Source organism: Myzus persicae, unplaced genomic scaffold, assembly GCF_001856785.1.
Source record: "Myzus persicae strain clone G006 unplaced genomic scaffold, MPER_G0061.0, whole genome shotgun sequence".
Taxonomy (NCBI): Eukaryota; Metazoa; Arthropoda; class Insecta; order Hemiptera; family Aphididae; genus Myzus; species Myzus persicae.
Window position 1 is genome coordinate 346,152 of NW_019102362.1, and position 25,076 is coordinate 371,227.

Here is a 25,076-nt window from a genome sequence, read left to right on the forward strand (position 1 = left end):
TTCCAGTATTTTTTTTGCTTTTGTAGTTTATCATCCAACTTAATGCAATGATGGTTTTTTTTATTTGTACTTCCTCAATAGAAACAAATTAAATAATAATTAATCACAATAATTAGAAACAATTGTTGATAGCTTATAATAGTTTAAGTATTACATTTAATAAGTTTATTTAAAATTATTAAACTTAGAACAAAACCTTAACTGAAGTATTGATAAAATATTTCCAATTTAACAAAAATAGTTTTAATAGTTTTGTATAGTACTTTAAAAATAAGTCTGTTATATGATAATGTTGCACTTTTAATTAAGACATTTTTTTAAATGTATTTATCTTGAATATTTTAAACTACAATTTAAAACATTTATATATGTATATACATACATTATGTGTAGTTATTATTATTTTCTTTTAATTTCAAAAGTTTGAACAAAATAATTATTTAGTGGTTTTGTGATTTTTATGCTTTTATTTGGCACTGCTAAATATTATTTATTTTTATTTTAGATGTATTTAAAATTGAATAGCTGACTTTTTAAGTAGATAATTTATCATTTAACATACAATTTGCATTTCAACTACAATAGAGCAAAATTCAAGCTTTATTTTAATTGAATTTAATTTATATTAATCATAGTACGTATTTGCTTTCATAAATATTAATTTGTATTATTATTTTTTTATTTAACATTTACAGCTCTCTTTAAAAATCATTGATGTAATTAATTTTATATTTATTGGTTAATTTCCGTCCTATTTATTGTAAGAAATACAAAGTATAATGCAACCCAAAATATGGAGTTTCATTAAATATTAAAATTTATCTTAACTGATATTGTATTTTTATTGTTCATTTTCATTGATAATATGTCTTTTTTTATGAAAAGTGAACTTGATCATAATTTTTTTTTTTACATATGTGAAATGAGCTTACTCTATAGTCTATACTAATAATTGTGTTAATTTTTGTGATATAAACCGTAAAACTATACATTGTATTTAGTTGTACTAATTAGGGTTTAATTATTCCGTCCACAGTTAATTGTGTAATAACAGGGTAGTTAGTAATATAATTACATACATTTTTTGAACAGATTTAATTTTTTGACACATATGTGTTAAGGGGTATGTAATAGACTGAACTGTTAAAAAATATTTTGTGCTTTTAATCTTCAACGAACTGTAAAGATTAATATGTATATGCTTATTTGTGTTGAATAAATTAAGTATCTGTTGTTTAGTGACATTTTTTAAATTTTTGTATCCCTATTAGATAGTGTTGAAGAAAATTAAATCTGTTTGAAAATTGTGTGTGTATCTTACTGTAATTTAAATGTTATGTTTAAATGGATTTTAAACAAAATATATTTTGGTGTCTGTTTGTATGTAACTATTTTTTTTATGGTAAAACTACACTCACTATAAATCTGCACTCATTGTATATTTTTATATCAGTATTATTTGCCATGTTATAAAAACCGATTAAACACAATCATTTCCATCAAATTGTAATTATTTTATAGTCTTAAAATATTTTTGGTATACTTACATTATAGTATGTTATAATATTTTGTATTGATTTGACAAACTAATAATACTCATGTTTTAAAATTGTTTTTTTTATATTTAATTTAATAATTATTATTAGTGCATACAGTTTTTGTGTTAAATATAATATACTTTCAAATTCCATTTAAAAAATCATGTTTCTATTTTTTTTTTTGATTTATTCTAATTCCCATATGAAAAAGGCTTTGAAAGTTCTGTACTGATTGTTCCATTTAAAACCTCCACTTCCTTTATGCCAATGCTCCAATCTTCAAACTGCCTCTGACATTGTGTGGTTCATCTTTCAGCCAGTTGACGTATCAACATGTATAGTAGTTGCCATACCAAACAAATGAGCCCTCTTTTAATAGATCGTGCCAGAGGTCTAAAAATGAGAATCAACCTCATTACCTAAACAATTAAAACATCGAAACTCATGAAAACTCCGTGAGTGGGTGAACATTGGAGTATAGATTGAATATAAAATGCCACTTACTCTCTGGGTACATTATGCATTTCTCTCGAGCAGAATTGCAAAAAAAAATTGTTTCACCACATTTAAGTTTTCTTGATCCATTATGATACTGGCCAATCATATTTCTTAATAATAGCAGAGTGCCATAGATTTGTACTATTTTAGGTACTCAAATTGGCTTAACCGTGCACAGTACAAAATAATATACACCTATTGTGTAGGCTGGTTAAAATAATTAAAATACTACAAAACCAAGATACAGGTGTGTTCCACTCAGCTGTGGTACATAGTGTGTGATGCTAGGGATGTGGCATTAGATTTGTTTAAACTGTATAATATTAAACTTATTTAAGTATTTTGGAAAAAGTTTTTTTTTTAATGTTTATATGCATAACACACCAAATCTGTTTTTAGTAGGATACATTTTGTTTGGTTAACTTTAATAGTAAGAGTGAAATGTTAGTTGACCATATTACAGCGGTTCCCAAACTTTTTTAGTTCACGCCACCCTAAAAATTAAAAAAAATAATTGCGCCTCCCATAAAAAATTTAATTACAAATTTATAGTATTTAAATATACAAACATTTTTATTTTTATGACAATATAAGTTAACAGTAAATATTATTAAACTTCAATTTAAAGTATTACAAAATATTTTTATTTTTATGAAAAAAAAATAATAAGTATTAATATTTGAACAATGCGCTTGTTTTCCGTTTAATAATTCTTCAAAATTAGGTAGCAATGTTGTAACCACCACACGCGTTTCTTTTTCAATATTAAGTTTTGATCGATATTTTGATTTTAATACAGCAACTGCAGAAAAGCCTGATTCGCATAAATACGATGTCGCAAATGGTAGTAGTACACGCAAAGCTTTATTGTTGGATATTATTTTCAGCATATTCATCTTGAATGCTGTTCCAAAATCCTAAAAGTGAAAATGAAGAAAATTTCATTCGTAACGAAGAATCAGGTGAAATATCGATTAATTTTTCTTCTTCAGTAGTTGTGAAATTTGGTAATGGTTTTTCACTAAACGGATCTTTAATCCAATTGTGTTGTACGATGTCTTCTGAAAAATATTTCTCGAAATGATTTTTAAGAGTCATTAGATGATCAGAAATTATTTTTAGTGAGCTCATTGGTAATGCAACATCATTATCTTTAAGAAAACTTTTTAAAAGTGAAAAACACGTTGTTTTACCGTTTTCTTCGGTCAGTTTCCTCTGCCATTAGTCGATTTTTTTAATAAAAGCAACCACTTTATCATATAATTGCAGATTTTCAGAATATGAGTTTCTTTAGTTCTTTACCCTGTAAAGATGTATTGAGTATATTAAGTTTTTCAAAAATATCCCATAAATACGCTAATTTAATTACAAAATCACTATCAATAAACTTGTTAAAATCATGATGACGTTATTCATTCAAATAAGTGTAAAGTTCTTGTCTAAGTTCAAACACTCGTACTAGTACGTTTCCTTTTGATTGCCATCTAGAATTACAATAAAACAGTAACGCAGTATGTTCTGCTCCCATTTCTTCACATATCTTTTTAAAGAACCTTGCTTTAACAGGCCTTGTTTTTATGTAGTTAACTACTTTTATAACTGTTTGAAGTATGGTATTTAACGATGGACACATATTTTGGGATGCTAAGGATTCTCGATGAATAAGACAATGAGTCCATATCATTTCTAGAGCTTTTTGTCGTATGAAAGTCTGAAGTCCACCATAATGACCGGCCATTCTCGAACCCCATCTGTACATACACACAAACAGTTTTCCCAATTAATATTATTACAATACATTAAGTCATTAGTGATCTCAAATAAGGTTTTAGCCTTAGTGTCCCCGAAAATTGGTTTGCAAAATAATAACTCTTCTATAATATATTTTGTTTTGTCCATGCAACGAATATAACATTATCAAGTGTGCGTCTTTATTACTATCGGTAGCTTCATCAAGTTGTATTGCAAAATTTTTGTTTTTTTATTTATTTATAAGCTGTTTATTTATATTGTCAGAAATATCATGAATTCAGGGACTTATTGTATTATTAGACAAGGGAATATTTTTAAGTTGGTTTGCAGTAGATTCCCCGATCATAGTAGAAACCATATCAATGGCTGATGGTGAAATGATTTCTTCAGCAATTGTATGAGGTTTTTTACTCTGAGCAACACGAAACGCTACCTTATGAGAAGCTAAAAGTGCTTTGGTCGGAACACTTGTCTGTTTAATAAAACTGGTTGATTGTTTTTCTAATTGTTCACGTTGCCTTACAAAATAATCACTTTGCCTTACTTAGTATAGGTGCCTACTGATGTCAAAATTATTATGCATGTTATTATTAATTAATAATTACTATACTCGGTGAATCAAGACTTAAATGCCCATAAATATAACCTATAGGTATCAGTATTTAATTCAATAGTTTGCTGACCATTTATTTTCATGTACCTAATATGAATGTGATTCAGATTTCAAAAAACATACTTTGATTATTTTTAAAACTACTCTTGAGATTGTAAACACTTACTGTACAATTTACATTATTATAAGTAGGCATTGAAAACTTAACAGTTTAAATTTTGGAGACATAAACTTTATAAAGATTAGATAGGTACAAGCTTATTGTTTATGAAGTGTTGTTAAAAGATATCAAAATTCGTTAATTGACATTTTGTGTAATGACCATCGTTGTACTCGATAAAAAAAATATAGGTACGATTTGTTGCTACCTACATAATTTTATGATAAACAACTGGTCAGTGGTTAGTGGTTACAAATCCATCATATTGGTAGGTACCTAAAGGCTAAAATTAATAAAATAACAACTCAAAATAATTAAGACATTTTCCACTTAAATTAACATATTTCCAAAAAAACTTTTGGAGTGCTTTATATTTAATCAATTATATATATGCCTTATACAATTTTGTTTCGTTCAATGTTACAAAATAAACGTAAACATAACTATATATGTTTATATTTTAAGTATTTGTCTTAGTAGGTACTTACTTAACTAGCAACTAACTATTACCTACAAGTACACGATATTATCTTATAATCAGTTTAGAAACTTTTTTTTTAAATTTAAATAATTATATCTAAATTGAGAGATTTGTCTAATGCAATTATTTACAAATTATTTATAATGTGATAAAGTTATAAATTACAGTAATGCTCAATATTTTTATAGTACAATTTTGAATTGAATTATTCCTAATGATTTTTTTCTTAGCCGTTTACATTTCACATACAAAAAAGGTTTCAAATGAGCAAGGCGAATCGTTCCATTTTAATCCTTTGCCGTCTCGATTCCATAACTCTAAGCAATGTTCCTCTTCACCATTTTCATATTTGAAATTGTTTGGTTCCCCGGCATTCCAGTTAGTGTATCCAATCGGCCGGCCATTGGCCAACCAAAAGAATGATCCTTCTTCTGCTTGATCCGTACCAGAGGTCCAAAAGTGTTCATGGCCCAAACCTAAACATTTTACAATTTCGTAATAGTTTATAATATAATTATAATTTATTTGTCATCACACTACACCCTTTCCACGAGTTATAAAATAGGTTATAGGAACCTACAGTTAGTTACACAGTTTACTATTATTTATTTATCAAGTACCTATATTATGTCCTTACCATTGTCTTTAATGTATTTTTCCAACTTGTCATTCTCTTCTTGGCTACTGATGCTGGCCAAATGCATTCCATGATATCTACAGTATTGCGCGGCTTTGTACCAATTGGCCTAGATTAATAAAAACAGGCGATGTAGGTATTCGTTTGTTTAGTGCAGATCGATTTTTTTTTTAAATGTTTTTAATGGTTACCTTAAAAAATATTCCCAAGTATAATTTTTTGTCTCCCGATCGTAAAAGTGGCAGTGACCACTTGTTGATGACGGAAGCAGTGTCTTCCACACAGTTATTATTGCTGCATTCACCTGTAACATAAAATCACATAATTTTGTTAGTTAATTGATATTTCACCGATTCTTCCAAGAAACAATTAAGTATCTATTATACAGAGTGATTCATCTAGCTTACTCAATGATATCCATCAATAATACATTCAAATTCAGATTTTTGGAATGTCAAAGTAACTATAGGAAGATACTAACTTATTTTTTCAAGAAGAGCCAACCACTTTTACTGTAAACTTTAATGTTAAGAAGATGATTTTTTTTTTAAATGCTGATGTAACTAAATCAAAATTCAAAAGAGTTGGTACCTTGAGTTATTAATGTATATACATATACTTATACTACCTAGGATAATAGTGCTTAAAGATGTTAATAAACAAAAATATAAAATATACTAGGTACGTAAAATGTTATGTAGCATATTTTGTCCATTTTTATAAAATATATAATGTTGATAGATTAATTATAATTACTATATTTTTCAAATCATTCCAGACCAATATCTACCAAATTTGTTATAACGGACGATGGACGTATATAATCCTTTGTGCATAAATTTGTAAAACTCAAAAAAACTTGTTTGAATTTTGATTTAGATAATTTTGATGAATCAAGATTTTTTTAAAATGCATGGGTACCTACTTTATCTAAGTGATTTAAAATTTTCTCCTTATACTTAAAAATTCAAAAAAATCAGGGTTTAGTTAATTACCTACCTACAATTCATTAGAGAAAAAAAATGGTGGACATGCTTTGTGAATCACCTAGTATATTTATATCAACGAATGAAAAACTTGAAGAAGTATGAGTAATTATTATAAATTTAAATTATTACTTTATGAACAAACTTAATGGGTGCGAGGTTAAAGTATCTACTGAGGTGTATTATTGTAATTTTTAATAATATTTTATAATATTTATAATATATATTTTTTTTAATATTGGCGTCGAAATATGGCTTTATTATCGCAAATGCCTTATTTTAGAAGTTTTCAGTGGTTAGGTCGGTTTCTAATTAGGTATGCAATTTATAACCAAATTATTATTTGCCTACAATTATTTTCAAATAAAAAATTTGTTGTTCGTACCTATAAATCGTATATCAGTATTCAGTGGTATTTAAAATTATATCTACATATAGGTTCGTCATTGTGTGGATTATATTATTATAATGCCAGCGCATATCTATATTCCTGTTTACGAAATAATATGTTATATAATGCAAATTTCGAGAGGTAAAACATTGTTTTTTTCTAATTGGTGAAGAGGGTCTTTTGCATCATTTGTACAAATATTTAGTGATATTGATTATAATGGTATTATATATCCTTATAGCCACTCGTTTTAATGCTATTTTGTTGCCTCATCTGAATACTGATGTACGCGTATACTGTTTAATGCACGTATACCTACGTATAATTTATGCACGGGGAAATGTATTGAGTGAGTATTGAAATTATCGTACATATGGATGATAGGTATTCTATTTAAACATTTGTTTTTTTTTTTTTGTCTTTGTATAACTGGCAAACTTCAATAGGACGACAAAGAAAAAAATGTTAAAACATATATTATACCATCCATTATTCGTTCAGTGTCGCGTACGCTTACTATAGTTTACCCATACACTATAATATACGATCTACATTAGTAAATTTACACATTATGCTCGATCACTTTAACATTAACCGTGAGGTTTATTTTGATTTCAGGTTCAGACCCTCCAGGTAATGTAACTCGTTGGACTCCAATATATAGGTTCAAGGTTCAAACGTAACCTTCTGAGATATTTTTAAAAATAACATGTACCCATATGGGTACGATTAGGAGGCGCTCTCTACATATTGATGTACATTGAGTGTATATAGGTATAGTCGGCATGGAGGTATTCTCGAATGATTTATGTAGATATGTAACATTATGTTAAACGTTTGGTATTGGCTATGTAGACGTGTATTGAATAAACGGGCGGGCGATAAAATGTATACCAAGTATGTGTATAATATTCGTCATGTAGTTTTAATCAAGGCATGTGCATACGGTGCGTCGAAATTAAAATAAAAAAACAAATTTTCCTCTAAGTTTTATTATTTTTCGCATCCGAGGTCAGCAACTCGAATAACATAATATAACGACTTACGTACAGCAAATTACAAATAACTAGTTTTGAAAACTTATTATTCACAATTCATAAAATACCCATATAATACTCGGTTGATGTAATCAGATGACCGATCATATTTTGGACGACGATGGCCGACGGGTGTACCATTCTCAGAAACAAATCAAAAACCACGTCTGTACGTGAACATAATACAATTTTTTGACATTTTCGTAATTACAATAATGGATACTTTTAATATATTCATTATATTACCCTCGTAGTATTTTATAAATTAATTGAATTTTTTTTATGGTACATTTTTGTCAGTATCGAGAAGACAAGAACTATTATTATAATGTAAATTACAGGTGTGAAACAAACTGTACCTAATATTATTATAATAGTTGGTTTCCGCGTGACCAGTAGTTTTTATTCTTATAATAATAATAATAGTAATAATATGTATAACAGTATAAAATATTGTTTCTGATCGAAAGATTGTTTGCACATTAAAAAAAATATATATTTTCATCAAATATTTTCTCCGTATTATAAAATTGTGGACACTGCCACACTGGTAAATTATTATTAAGGTAATACTCTATTTACAAAGTGTACCTACCCAATAGAAATAACTGACAAATTAAATTATTAACTAAATTAAAATTATTTTTATTATTATTATGATTAATGAGCAGTGCTAAGGCATTTTTTTTTTTAAATTGAATATACAGTTATAGTTGATTCAATTACATTTCCCCACTACAGGGTGTCTGGATATCGAACGGGAATTTACTAAGTAGTTCAAAATTACTGAATCAATACAATCTATACTATAAATGCTTTGTAACACTTTATTGGTTTTTAACTATATAGGAGGCATTGTTCCTGAGATTCACTTTGTATGCTCAGGTTAAATGAAAAAAAGAATGAATAGGACCCATAAATCCAAGTAGGCACCTGGCACCTAATACATCTGTGCGTACAGAGTAGAACTTTCGTGGGGGAAGGAAAGAATTCCAATTTACTTTCGTAACTTTTGAATGTAGGTACCTGCAACTATCAAAATCATAATTCATTATACCATTGGATTAATTTGGTAACAAATTTAATCGACCAAGTGATATTATGATAATACAATCGGACGATTTTGCAAATTTGATAATCAGAATATCAGACAATAAATTGTTTCATAATTCATATTTTTATACCCATATCTCGTGATTTGTCATTAAATCAATTCCATTGATTACTTAATAATTACTCGTAACTTATGACAAAAACTTCACGTTCCTTTCGTAGGGTATAAGGGTTGGTGGCATAGACAGGAATTCGCATAGAGGGGATATATAATCATTATTTCTAATACAAACCACAGGGTAATGCTCCACCCTAATATTTTAAACAAAAAAAGGTTATGGGGATCCATTCTCTATATGGCTCCCGTGTATGCGCCCATGGTAAAGATTAGCCTCGTTATCATACCGCCGAGAAAAGGAAATGAGGTTGTTGAAAACTTTTCCTTAAAAAAGAAAATTAGATTTTATATGGACAATAAATTATAATTTAAAACAAAAATTTACAACTTTACAACAGTTGATTACTTCGTTATTATTATTAGGAGATTTAATTTTTCATACCAACCCCCTCCCCCGACCAAAAACTTCTAATTACGACCCTTTGCACATAGGCAATACGTTTATGTAATATAAATCAATGTTTAGTGGCGTGATTGGTTCGCTATAACGAGTTACGAGTGTATATTAAATTAAATTATTATTTTTATCGCAGGTATTTACTATTTAGGTAATGCAAAACGCCAGTAATCAGTATTGATTAAAAAGGTTTACGTCATGAATAACTATTGTAGTAGGGATTTAGTGGATATATAGGTTCTTCAATTTCAAACAATGATTGTAAAAAAAAAAAATGATCATTATGATTTCCTATGCCATTCATAAATGCATTACATAGTCAGAATTACGAGTCTTAAAATGACAAAAAAAAAACAATTTTATCACACAATACCTACAATAATGATATAGTTATAGATATAGTAAAATACTACCTAATACAGTAAATAATAATATATACTCACTATTTTAATGTAGCGATGTAGCATATTACGTGAAAGGTACATATTATTCTTCGAATATCAGTCTACATTATCTATACAATCATATTATACTTTTTTGTATGAAATCAGAAATGAGTATCTTACGAGGCACACCTTGTTGTACATCATATACCTGCCTAATTATGTAATAATAGATATTAAAAAATAAATATATATACTCGAATTACCATCAAGAATTGTTGGTACTTATTATTTTTATAACAAACTCAGTTGCATGTTATACAAAATTACAAATGCAATATAGGTATAACTACTTAATACAATATTTATTACCACTATTTATTGTAGTACGTCTACAGTATAATACGTTACAAAATACCGAACAATAGCGATGAGATCCGTCAAGTTATATTTAACAACGAAATATTTAAAACGGCATTAGGCGCATAGCCTATATTTTTTTTTTTAATATCATTTGAAAAGCAAAACTGATATCATCTAACGAGATTTTCAGTACTTATTGTAGTTTGGCAATCAAAATAATTAGAACGTATACGATTGTCAAAATATCATAACATTCATAACATTGTGTACTTCTAACTATAAAATGAGTATGATGTATTATATTGAATTATTCGTCTATTGTGTTGTTTGAGCAATATAATAATTATGCCTATTAAATAAAAATAAAGTAGCTATACCTATATATCAAGAATCGACATATTTTTATAAATTCTATAGCAACGTAGTAACAATTATAATTTGCTCGGTTGTTTTTTTTTCTAATGAACGCCCATTTTTGTTATCATCACTTTATATCAGCTTCTTAATACACCTATCCGTCTTGAATATTAATTCTAATAGATATCTGCAGAGGGGATATCCATGTACAATGCAACCGTATAATATTGTAATTTATAGGTATAGACTATATAATTATAATATAAATTGGTATTGTATTATATAATAGTTGGTTATTATTAATTAATTATAAATACATATCTCTCCTCACATGATGTATTATTCCATAAACACTTAAATAATTTGGTCAAGGATTTGATTTGGTCAAACTCTAAATATGTTTTCATGACCTGACCTCCGCTTGGATCACGAATTTCAAAGCGCATACTTCGTCGTCCACTGTCCTCGCCCCATAAATATTTACTACAAAAAATTTCCGCATGAAATATTCTATTTTTATTACAACACTTGATTACTATATTTTCTCATCCATAAATAAAAAATAGTTGATAATAAAAGTAGATGATATGTATAATATATTATGTATTACGAATTTCATATTCGCAGCTCTTAGGTCACACTTCGAATTTCGATCACTGTTCAAACTATGGACTATTATATAATAATATTCATATCAAAGAAAACGAGGTCCCAATCAATTTTTGGACGCGGTTGTTGAGACACTTGTAAACGATTTCAAATTAAATTATATCATCTGTAAAAATAGAATGATTATACTATCGTTAGTCTTAATTGTACAGTCACATATAGATATGTTATTGTGGTCGAGGTGATAGGTTATTATTACCCAATGACGGACGTTGCAGTATGTTATTTTTTGAAGGTATACAATAAACCATCGAAGGTGTTCATATGTTACTGATGCACGTTGAATAGGAGAGGGAGGAGATGTGCCACGAATTAAATTACATTTCTTACTTCAATTATTTTTAAAATTCATTTAGCAGATACTTATCGAAATGTATTTCACATGTTGTTCCTGAAAAATGCACGAATGTCTACTTAACACACGTGTGCGCTGATCTTTTTTGAAATATAGTAGCCAATTAGGTATACTTTAGGTATCTATTTCGTTTAACGTTTTTCATCACAGAACAACCGCAACAACGTAGGTAACAAATATTATTATTATTACAGTGTTTTTTGGCTTTAAACATTTTTTACGAAATTATTACGTACCACGAGTAGTTTAACAAATTATGATCATATGCAGACGCTAATTTCAGCAGGTTTATTGCAACATGAGTACATAGACTGCATTTTTTTAGGGGGAGGGGGGGGGGGTCACGAAAGGGCAGTTGCCACTCCTCAAGAAAAAATATTGAGGGGTCAGACTTATAATTTTTATTGGGTCTGTAAATTGTGATTAATTTTTGCACCCCTCCCCCAGAGCCCAGTGCGGCCCATAACGAGCATGTCAATATACTAATATATATCCTTAGCTGGTAACCACTATACCTATAAGTTACTGCGTTCTGTTGATACAGTTATACGCGTTGCCACTTTTGCACAAAAATACCTATAATTGGTGCTATAAAGGTACTTAGCACTCCGAATTCTAAAGATAGTTAATCACTACGGACCCCAAACAGTAAGCCTATCACAGTGTTTTCTTGATATTGAATATCTAGTAATTCGTTTTCATATATTTTCAGATTATATCCGAAAATATTTGTACATTTATAACACACAAACCCATTTTATTATGGTTCTTGCAGCAGTGCGGACTCTATAACTATTTCTGAAAAAATATTACTCTCGAAAAATGCATATTGGGTGGCAAATTTAAATTTCTTCGTATTATTTTTTCGTCGCTGTGTTTGTCTGTCCATCGACTGTGTACAATCATAGGCCTTAACCCGAGGGACACAGAGCCGACTTAGCAATGAGTGGTTGTGTAATATTAGATAATATTATAATAGAGAAAATGTATATGTATAAACGCGCCTAACGCGATTTCCGCTGTCTAACCTTGATAATATCGCGCATCTCCGATGATATCGTCATCGTCATCGGAACTTCCGTCGTAAAGATTTTCGGCGACATTTTTCTGAATACTGTTATTATTTATACCGGCCACACTGGCCGCCAAATCGTTTCCACCGGTCGGCAACAACAACTGTGGCTGACCGATTTGTTGCACGCTCCCGCCCGCCCTGTTCAGACGCTTTTGCAGGTACTGCGCCAGTATTTGCTGCGTAATGCTATTCTGCCTCACTAAGTCACCACCTACACACAACAAACAGACAAGAATTTCAAGAGTGGATAACACATTGTGATTCGCATCGGTAAATTATTATTGGAGCACGTCGTCGGCGATGCAATAATTATTTTTAAAAAAAGTCCCATGCTATACTGTATAGGATATTTGTCCTCTGTATATAAGGACGATATCGAGGAATCGCCATATAGATATGTTCTTGGGCATAGAGTAGGTAGAGGAAAAACATCCAGTAGCGTACGCTACATCTTGTCGAGAGTTTAATACCATTTTTTTTTTTTTATTGTTGATTTGCATTTCTATGCGGCAATGTATACAAAGCGTAGGTGACGGAAATCGGTTAGAAAGACAAAAATAGTCGTACCCAGCACAAAAACATATCTATATGTTGATACAATAACAACAATAATAAATAATAAATATAATAAATAATAATGATATAATATCGTAATTTAAAATTCGAATACACGTATTTTCATAATATAGGTACAACGTATTATTTATATAATGATATGTAGGTTATCAAGTTTTATGTACGTATTGCACGCGATGTTAGAGAACGAAGTTAGGTAGATAACCTAGGTAGGTATGCGAAATGCATTGAATAGAAGGTATAGATAGTATGAGTTATACCATATTATAGGTATACTGCAGGCGGTTATTCGCCAATCGTGTTCAATTCTGTTGTATTCTTAATTTATGCATTTATTCAATTTATGGTTATTGGAATCGTTAAGTATACTTAAGTCTTAAGAGGATGTTAAACGCCACATGTATCCAACTTACATGCGTACATGTACAACATGGCCAATTTGCTTTCAGCATAACCAATTTCGTGTCGATATCTTTAATATTGGAGTTATTATAACAATAAGTATGTAAAGTATTACAATTTTAAAATTCTCAAGACACGTTTTCAAATTTAAGCTTAAATGAAAGCCTTCGAGTTATCCTAAATAATATTTTTACCTTGAAATTTGTTAATACTATCAATAAAAAATTGGTTCTGGTAAGCGCAAATTGTTTATATTGTACGTTTCTAAGACAGAGATAACACATGTGGGTGTGACGTACTGATGTACTTTATTTACAAATTGCAAATACTTTAATTTAATTTTTTTTGATTTTAAGGTGTTTTTTTTACAAATTTATAATAAGATCTTACTTTTTTCTCTAAAAGTTAAGTAGGCATTTGTTTTTGAAAATGTTAATAGGTACATTTAAATCGTAACTCAGGAGGTACTCGATATATTTACTAAGAATATTGGATGTATATAGTCTATGATAATTATTTTAGCAAATATACATACATAAATTCTATTGTAGATGTAATATGTAGTAAATACTTATAACTCGAAATTGTTTTAAAATTTTAACACGCTGATAGATAAATATTGATTAGGTACTATCATTCATAAACAATCACATAATCCCCAATATCTTAGAGCCGGTACACACGACCGATACTTAACCGTACGATTTATTTATTGTACGAATATTATTGAATATTATTGTACGATATAAGGAGTTGGTTAGGTACACACGACCGACATTTTATTGTATGTTCTATACCATATATTATATATTATTAACATCGTCAAAATTATATATTTCAGTATGAACTGTGCAGTGTTTCTTGTATGTTGTGAATTTTATAGTTCTCAATTATAAACCTATATTATTGTCGTAAGCTTTATTATATCAGGACGTCCATACTCCATAGACATGACGTATAAAATATACGAGTACGTCAGAAGTAGACTCAATACCTATGATAATATGAATGAATTGTTTGTAATTAATATAATATAGTGATATAAAATTGTATTTATTATATTAATTAATATTTTTTACTGCCTCTCCTCTTTTAGAAATCTCGACTGCACCACTGTATTGCATAAAGCATTCTTAGAAATTGAATTTAGATTTAAATTAAGGTTACATTAAAATGTTAAAAAATTTATCTTTCAAACAATTTACAGTGAAAAACGGAGGATCTCATTCGAAAAAATCAAGTTTATATTGTACGGTACTCTCATATTAAATCACATATACGTACAAATTCGAAGTATTTGAAATAAATATAAGCGGTGGTTCAGTATGATTAATAATTCCGAAAATTAGGATTTGAATAAATGTTTAAATTACGGATTGCGGATATTATGGGGGTGAACACGGTCGGTGAATCATTTTATATATTATACATATCATGACACGTAGGCGGATCAGCTATATAATAATATTATGTTCGTATTGTACGCCATGTTACGGGAACGGAGATAGGTATGTATAGGTACGTGAAATGTATAGAATAAGTACTTAGCCATACTATGGCACTATTGTATGAGTAGGTATATAATAATAAATATGGTACCTACGCGACGTTTCAAGAAAAATTCGTTACGCCAACGAAATATACATACAATAATGTGTGAAATTCATAGCAATAATGTGAGTATTTTCTGATCATATAGATCGTCATTACTTTGGGTGGGTAAGTAGGTATATAATACGAACCAGCTAAATGGGTATTATGTGATCGAACACTGTATATAGTACTGGATATAATAATTACTGCATAGCTGTTATGATGACAAAAAGTATATAGGCCTCATATATGGCCACAGAGTAATTCTTCAACCATCGACGCAACAAAACTTTTTTCCGATGAGTATCATCTTGAAATTCTTAAATGTTTGATTGTATCGTACACTCTATATTCGGACCTGCACACTCTTGAAATATTTATCACGGTGTCGCGTTAAATCGATAAACCTGTAACCTGGTATGATGCGTTTTAAATACCTAACTAGTAAATACATTTCTTGTTGTATTGCACTGCTTACACCGTAATACGATTAATACCTGTGCCAGGCAGTATTGTACAAATACATATATACAAATTTTTTTTTCTTAAAAATAATAGAAAGGGCAACGTTTATCTCGAACGTTTTGCAACGACTATAATAACAAGTGTTAAGTTTCCTTTCGTCGATCTGTACCAGCTGTATTGATGATCACTCAATATCTATCTATTATTTGCATCCGTATAAGAGAATTTGTTGAACAAAAATGTATTATTATCATAGCAGGCGCCAATCAGACACTTTTTAATATTATGACTTGTAATAACAGTATACAACACGAAGTGATTGTTTTCATGATACCTGTAAGTATAGGTAACCATTAGAGTGTACATACTGTTTGTGTGTGTGTAGTGTATGAGTGTACCTATATTAAACATCATTGTACGCAGGTTTATTTACTAGTTACCATACTATGGAAAAAAGTTGAACATAAAAAATATTTACGAGTCATTTTTTTTTTCCAATATGTTACGATATAATTTTTTACAGCTTTATTCTTAACCCTTTAGGTAAAATTTATTTAAGCTATTGAATTTAGAATTTGGAATTTCAACATTATACAATGTTATTTATGTAAACTGGTTAAATTATAATTCATTTGTTTACTGTTTCGTCGGTTTACCATAATGTGTTATAGTTGTTAATATTGTTATTTTATAGTACCTACCTTGTAACCATAACCTAACTTAAATTTAATACCTAAAGGCTATTATAGGTAAGTACTCCATCATCATTATTACGAAGTAAACCAAGTGTATTAGGTACTTTATGGGCTAGTAGGTGCATAAAATATGAACGTTGATTATTGTAATGCTTATAATACCTAAATGAAAATGGGGATAAAATTACATATCGTTTATAGGTCGGTCGTAGATATTAGTTTAATGTGTATATAAATGCATTGTGAAAGAAATAAAATATTACTGTTACCTCATTCAGGGGGAAGAGGAGACAAAAATGTTGGCAAAAAAAGATGTAAATGATTGATGTATGACCTTAAGATTCACCTAATAATAATGATTAATGCAGTACATATTACTATTACCTATACTATAATTTTTTTAATAATTTAATTGAGTTCCTATGCTTAACTCGTAGAAAAATATTTTTATTTCAAACAACTTATGAGTTGGGTAATACATACACACAGAATGAAACGTTTATTTTTTCATGGGTATTCTTAAAGGGGAAATGTCAAAATCACTAACATTAATAATTATTTAAAAAAATAGGTAGGTACCTACTTATGCTTAATTCATTAATTTTTAACAATTCATCATTTAGTGTTTTGAAGATATATGACTATTTTTTTGTACCTCGTTATAACTAACAATATTATTACAAGTCAAGTCCAATAAATACTTCTTTATAATATTACATAACTAACAAAATGTATTATATGTTCAAAGTACACGCAATTGTACATTGATGAATAAAATCTATTGCTTTATTGCAGCAGGTACAGTATACCTATACAATATAATGTTTAAATTATAAGTACATTATCTGTGCGTACCGTTATAAACAAACAAATATCAGTTACAGCAAAGTAACATATTATAACGAAATTCTTACGATAATGCAACCGACTTTTTCTTTCATCAATTCAATATTAGGCATTATACCATTTCAAATTATAAAATTAAATTAAAAAAAACTTCTAAAAATGGAAAACGGTTGTGACATTATTTTATTTAAATTTATAATTTTTACTTATAATCCATGGAATATTTGATTTTCTCGTCTGTGGTGTACAAACTATACGCCCATATAAATGTATACCTATGAGCATTGTTCGCAAAAGTACCTATTATAAATTATAATATTACATTACATTATACGGTACTTTCTCTACTACTGGATGCTGGCGTTAGAAAAATGTGTGTAAAAAAAAGGACTTGTAGGGCCCGAATTATTTTTAATACTTATATTATATTATTACACGTACAAATAACCTTATGCAACGTTGTAGAGTTTTAGAAGTATAGCTATTAAATTTTATTACGGAGCTTATGGTAGATGCCGAAAAAAAAACCATTATTTAATATTGGACAATATAGTATGATAACAATGGTGTAATATTCATGGACATTTTTTTTTTAATCTGATCAATTTTTATGTTTGCATTTTAAAACAATATTTAAAGATAGGTACCTGTATTATACATAGATATACCGTGATAATGAGATTGGAGACAAAATTATAGGTTCGTGTAATGTAAAGTACTTATCCACTTTCTCTCGACGAGTTTAGACCCACCTATATAGATGGAGACATATTTGTACACAAGGAAGTTCTTCTTTGATACCGGTTGAATGTCACATTATACAATATAGCCAGTCGAGCGGCAAAGCACACACACACACACACACACACACACACACACACACACACACACACACATACGTGTTTTAACTTTCAGTAGTATTATAGTGAGATACAGTTGGGTATATATTTAAGTTATTACTGGTCACGACCTTCAGACCCATGTACGTTTTACGTTTATTGGATCGTATACACGTATAGGTATATTATGGTAGGTAGATGCCTCCCAGAGAAGCTGCATTTCAATCATAAAAACAAATACACGTTTTCGTTACAGATTTAGATTCACTATACGTAACTCTTCCTTTCTTGTCGTATACAATATTGCGTTCGTATTATTTCGAATATTAATCGTTTCGGTGTTAAAAATAAAATAATGCTTGCAGTTGATATCCTCGACGTAATATTTTAATCACGCACATTTATACTAGGCGAACAACACTTCGTTGCACGCCTATTGTTTAGCACATGATAATAGCGCATGCTAAGACAGTTTCGCTTTGATAAATTTGTAGGTACAACGACACAACCGCCAATAATACAGAAAAGTCTTGAAGTCGTTTTTGTTATTATAAACGGAAAAATATATCATATTTCTTACTACTGTTATATTTTGTAAAAAGCTTACAATATTTCGTTACGGAAAGTCAGAACATGTTTTATTTTTAGTTATTTAATAATATTATTACATCATAATAATATCCAATGGCAATGACGATCTAATTCAGAGCATTAAAAATTAGAAAGATTAATATTATATATTATGAGATGGAAAACACGATCATTTCCGGATATAAAACTAGATGCGTACCTATATAGGTATTATAATTTGTATGAGTAATTTTTCATATAGTATATACTATGAAATATAGGTAACAGATTGAAATTCATAAAATATGCATTAAAAACTAAAAAAAAGTACTAACGCTTTTTTATTATTTCAGTGTAGGTAGGTATATGTGGTATGTGTACGAGATGATGGCCGATCAATAACTAAAAAAAATATATAATTAAATCCATCCGTATTAGAATTATTACAGTATAAATTAATTTAAAGACATTTGGATTTAAAAATTGATCTGTATAAAACGAAATGTAATAAGTAATAACACGTCTATAATATCATATTATCCTCTATAGTCTTTACTCCATTATTACGTCTATTAAGAGTTACTATAAAATTAATGTGTGATGTAACGGTCATAATTTACTTGGAATAAATCCGGACTGGAAATATCCGACTTGTTTAGTTGTGCGCTAGTGCCTCGTCTAAGCAAAATTTAGAAATAGAAACTCGTTATTTTCTCCATACTAATTTTAAAACAAATGTGTACATTCATACATTTTTATTTGTTTAAATAAACTATAACAGAAACATTTTTCCTTTCTACAATTTATTTCAATAACATTTTTTCAAGGACCTAGACCAAGAGTCATAGTTTCTATTATAGGTTAAATATACTTGTTTTTCACTCCCTACATCTATTTTTAATGGATACTTCACATTCTTTATCCTTGAGCTGTTCAAGATTTTACTGGATAATTCTAATAAGTATAACAATAAAAATAAAAGCCTCATTACTTTTGTATTAACTTAATTGCGACAATTACATAATAATATTATGTAAACTACATAGGTATTTCTATTATTTAAAATTGGATTATTGAGTTGAATGTATATGTATATATAAATAACATATACTTCATTTAATATTTGTACTGCACTATACTGATATATGTAGCAAAATATATGAATTTCGGCAATAATTTGAAAGATTAGCCATTAAGCATTTTAAACAGGAGTATCGACTAAAATATTTCATAAAGAAAGTTAAATCGAAAAAACTTCTTGTGAACAAGAGAAAGCTGAATGAGATAAACGGATTTTTACCAGAGTTATCACACCATTAAAGACATAAGCGTTAGTCATTAAGGTACTTAATTATAATAATTTCTAATTGGTAAAATAAAACGGTTTTTTGATTTTTTATATTAGTGTACTTGTTTGAATTTGAAATATTTATGTTGTACCTATATGTGTACAATATTAAATAGGCATACCATTTTGAAAATGCACAAGTTTAAAAGTATGAATAATGATTCTATTGGTGCTTAAATAATTTAAATAATTTAAATAATAAAATAACTGACAATGTATTATGTGCAAGTTATTTTTTATTAAATCGATGTACATAATAGTATTATAAAGTTTAATTTTGGAAATACTTGTCAATTGTAATTAATTATCAATTGCAAATATTTAATATCTCTCTCTTACTTCACTTCATAGAAACTGTTAAGAATTCAAAATATCATGTTAAATAAAGGTTGTTATACTTGTATGTTCCCGAAAATAAAAAAAATACTCAATTTCCTTAACAAATAATTACCTATGTAAAGCTTTTCATACATACATATTTGGTGTTATTTTAAATATGAATTTACCTTGTGGCTCGTTTAGCTTGTGGCCAGCTCTAGGGACGACTGTCTGACTTCGAGTTGCGACAAAGCACATGAACAACGCCAGGAACAGAATTATACTTCTAGCAGCGGTATCCGTCAAAGAATTCATATTTGCACGATTTAAGCCACTGCAGTATATTGTATGTATTATGTACTTTAAAACTCGAATGATTCGATTGTTTAATACTGGACGGAAGACCAAAACTAAATCGAAGTAAAACAAAAACAAAAAAATATACGCGGTTGATGGTCGTATTATAACAACAGTCGCACCACGGCCACGGTGGTATAGGTTAGGTACGGTATAGGTGCTGGTAATATCTGGATAGTTCATCCATTTCGTGCACGATTATCGTTCGTTATACTGTGGACAATCGTGTGAGGAGTACTTTAGAAGGAGAAATTTATTCCTCGGCCGCCACTGCCGACGAGTGGGCAACGCGATGCTGCGAATAAGACCACTTTCGATCTCCGCCGCGTGGCGATACGCATGCATAAGCGGCTGGCGTCAAAAACCGGTATACGGAGTGGAGCCACACACACACACACACACACACACACACACACACACACACACACACACACACACACCGTCGAGCTTGCTGGTCGCTGAGGAGATATCAAACATGAGGTATTTACCTGCGACACACTGCAGCAGTGGGCATAAATGCATAATAACTATACTTAAACAGAGGAGTAGACCGGACAGCCGGCGTTAAATATTAATATATATATATATATGTTTATAATATATGGTCTCATCTCATTGCACAGGATAAACATGTATTATTACGGCATTATTCCTGCGTATATTACACTTTTTTTCAGGTTTGAAATTCTATTAATTAATATATCTAATGTATATAATGAATTCCTCGTTACTCCCGAGTGATTCGATCGATATAATACATATTCCTTATATAGGTATAATATGATATATATATATATATATGTTTATTGCATATATATCATATATAATGTGATTATATAGATATTGTCACGTCACAACCACAAACGTAAAATAATACACATTTTATAATTTGAATAATTGTATTAAGTTTTTTTCCTGAAATAATAATTTAACAGTCCATCGAAATTATTCCACTGTTACAATTGGCTACATTTAATATAAATATTTAATATCTGGAAACAAAATTCAAATAAGAGGGTGGGAATTTACCCAATAATCAAATTTCATCACAGACCAAACCAAATGCGTTGGAAAAAATTGGACTACCATGAATTTTGTAAATATTTTTATAAATAATTATCATTATTGTTTTAATTTCATTGAATTTTTATTATACATAGTCTGCGACTCTGCGATCAAGTTGATGTGGGAAATCTATGAAAAAAAAATGTAATAGTTATATTTGATTTGTAATAATAGTAAAAAAATATTAATAAATAGTAATATATACACAGTAAAAGTTAATTTTTTACTTAAGCATTTTACTATCGTTACAAGTTCGTTATCGATGTTTAGATACAACTAAGTTTCATAAAACAATGGTTTTTAAAATTACGTTAATATGTAATAATTCTAATGAACTTGAGTTATTATATTAATGATAGGTACTCACACAATTTATTTGTGTTTATATTTTTTTGGTAATCAACAATACTCAAAAGGTACCATATAGATTAAATGTCTTTTCTATGCTCTAGATACTACTTTAACTTGTCATAACCATAAGTCAAGCGTCATACATATTCTCAATAATAATCATATGCATACAAATCTACTAAAAATCAAAAACTTCGAAAAATGTTGAAAAAATTTCAGCCAGTGCTCCGTGTAAAAACGAGTTTTAAATGATATCATGATATGTTATTCAGTCATTGGTTTTAACTTATAACTATATTAATATAATATTATATCACTATAATGAAATGAGACGAATGCTTACACTCATGAGTGGTTCAGCAGACTGGCAGCAATATTCTTCCAAATTTTTATATTAAATTTTATTTTTTGACTGTATTGCATTTTACGTAGGTATAAATATATATACATAATATAAACAATGTCTTACGTATGCGATTTTTTTTAGATAAAATACCAGAATAATAATATATTATATAACTATATATTAAGATGTATAACTATAAAGGTATTGAACAACACATTTTAATGATAAAAAAACAACATAAAAAATATAGACTGGATATAGTAGAAACTTGACCCACGGAAATATTTGATATGTAAAAGAAGATCCTTGGATGCGCGTAATAATAAGAAACATGCATACAATTTTTATAAGTATAGACCGGATCTGCCGCTCTACACGTTCACGGCATATTTTTTGGTCTTAAGAAAACGATATTAAATTTCTCAAACGAAACATTATAGGGCGTCTTTGAAAAGGAGGTGGTCAGGATATGCAGTTGCGCCCCTTACTTTTAAAACAGTCCCGATTGGTCTGCTAAATAAATACACCACCATATTTATAATTAAATTAATGTTGTATTGTTATGTAACAGATAAAATATGTACCTAAACAAATAGCGTGCTATAAATTAATAATTAATTTAAGGTTTTTTTTAATAGCTCAAAATATATGTTAAGTCATATTTACATACTACATGTCTCATGGACGACAAAAGACAAAACAATCTCATGGTTCTTAATTTTATAAAAGAAGAAAATATTAACAATATAAATTTAGAAGAAACAGTTGATGAAACTGTTTTTTCTAGAGTATTTCGATTTTACAAAAGATATTAATATAAAATATTTATTTATTTTACATACATTTTTATTATACATTTACATGATAATTATCAACTAATAAAAGTAAATATCGTGTGCTTTTTTTGCTGCATTAAATTTGTCTTCTTCTAGTTTTTAACGCAATATTTATTGATTTTCACGTAATCATAATGATTTATCATCATTTCGTTTTTTTAAACTACTTTTTTCTATTTATGTTGACGTAGTCCATGATCTATTGAACACATTGGTAGCTGGTCAATATACATGGATGATGTATCTATTTTTTTATGGCCTAGTGAAATTTCAAAATGGCCTGCTTGAAACATTGCACATCCGAAAAAAATTTGAAATTACGTCCCTGAAGAAACACAACTATTACTTAAATGTTTATGACTATTAAAACAATGTACTTGAGATGATTCAATTTACAAATCAAAAGCTAATAACCTGTGTGGTCAAAACTAAAATTCTAATAATAATAAAAAAAAAATACATAATTATATAGTTATAGGTACGCAGAGTAAAATTCTTTAAACGTTTTAAATCGTTTGCCGATAGTAGTCGCTGTAGCTAGTGATTTATCACTAACCGTTGCTTTCACGTTTAAAATAATAATAATACACTGGCTTGAAGCCAAGGTGAGCACAGTGAGCAATATAATGTTCAGCACTCAGTACTGAGTACACCTATACGCAGGTTTCGGGTATAATACGAACTCCGTGATCTGTGTACAGTGTACCCCAGGCTGTAGCCCATCCTAAATAAAGTTGCGAAGAGCGTCCGCATTTTTGCGTATGGGTTAACTCTTAAATTCTTAAATTGTTGTATAACTCTGTAATAAGCATTGCTACAACCCAACAATCATTCTCTAACAAGCAACATTTATGCCACGGTAAAATTATAATAATTATGAGATAGGTACCGTAAAATGTTTTAATACCTACCTACCTACCTACCTACCTACAAATGAAGACACGACGAGTGACTTGAACGCGCACATTGCAGTGTCTTGGTAGAGTGTTTATCAATATTCTGTATTATTATGGTTTGTGTATATGGTACGGGTACAGTATTAAATGTTGACGTAAATAGATGCATACTATTCATAATATAACGGTTGTAATTATAATTAAATAAAAGTCACCTGTGTGTCAACAATGAAGTGATATAATCTATGTAAATTTATTATAATTTAGAACACGCAAGATGCAGGGTTGTTATTAAGTATAATATAATAATCCTAACGTTATTATTTTCATTTTTTAATCTAATTAAAAAACAATGCATACTCCATGCATAACTAATATATTTTGATAAACGAATTTATATTATAGATTCATTTTTTTTTATTAAGTCTTCATATTATGTAATATCTAGAACCAGTATACTTTAAATTAAAAAAAAAATACATTAAATATGTACATAGTATTATGCATACAAAATACAGGAAATGTGCAAAAATCATCTAAATATGCAAATGATTACACTAATAAAACTTAAAAAATATTTTGTAAAAATACCAATACAGCTATCAAAAATGTGATCTAAAGAATGTGTCATGTTATTATAGACACATAAT

At 28.8% G+C, this 25,076-nt stretch overlaps 2 protein-coding genes across 2 annotated transcripts; both read right to left on the reverse strand.

Moving 5' to 3' along the window:
* Positions 1 to 3,444: 3,444 nt before the first annotated feature.
* On the reverse strand, positions 3,445 to 3,774 carry LOC111031933 (protein FAM200A-like). The gene has a single exon (XM_022312059.1). It carries the CDS (start codon positions 3,772 to 3,774, stop codon positions 3,445 to 3,447), a length of 330 nt encoding a protein of 109 aa, XP_022167751.1.
* A 1,177-nt stretch (positions 3,775 to 4,951) lies between these two features.
* Positions 4,952 to 21,233, reverse strand: LOC111031939. Its single transcript, XM_022312071.1, has 5 exons — positions 20,764 to 21,233; positions 12,877 to 13,134; positions 5,871 to 5,983; positions 5,680 to 5,788; positions 4,952 to 5,518 (listed from the first exon to the last, which is right to left on the reverse strand). The coding sequence occupies exons 1-5, from the start codon at positions 21,113 to 21,115 to the stop codon at positions 5,277 to 5,279; spliced, it is 1,074 nt and encodes a 357-aa protein (XP_022167763.1). The 5' UTR covers positions 21,116 to 21,233; the 3' UTR covers positions 4,952 to 5,276.
* Positions 21,234 to 25,076: the final 3,843 nt, after the last annotated feature.

Excerpts from the sequence above, each read along its gene's own strand:
- LOC111031933 (XM_022312059.1), bottom strand. The coding sequence starts at position 3,774 with ATGGCCGGTCATTATGGTGGACTTCAGACTTTCATACGACAAAAAGCT.
- LOC111031939 (XM_022312071.1), bottom strand. The coding sequence starts at position 21,115 with ATGAACTATCCAGATATTACCAGCACCTATACCGTACCTAACCTATAC. Across the intron at positions 13,135-20,763 it reads CAAGCTAAACGAGCCACAAG|GTGGTGACTTAGTGAGGCAG; the intron begins GTAAATTCATAT and ends TGTTGTGTGTAG. Across the intron at positions 5,984-12,876 it reads AGATGCGCGATATTATCAAG|GTGAATGCAGCAATAATAAC; the intron begins GTTAGACAGCGG and ends TTTATGTTACAG.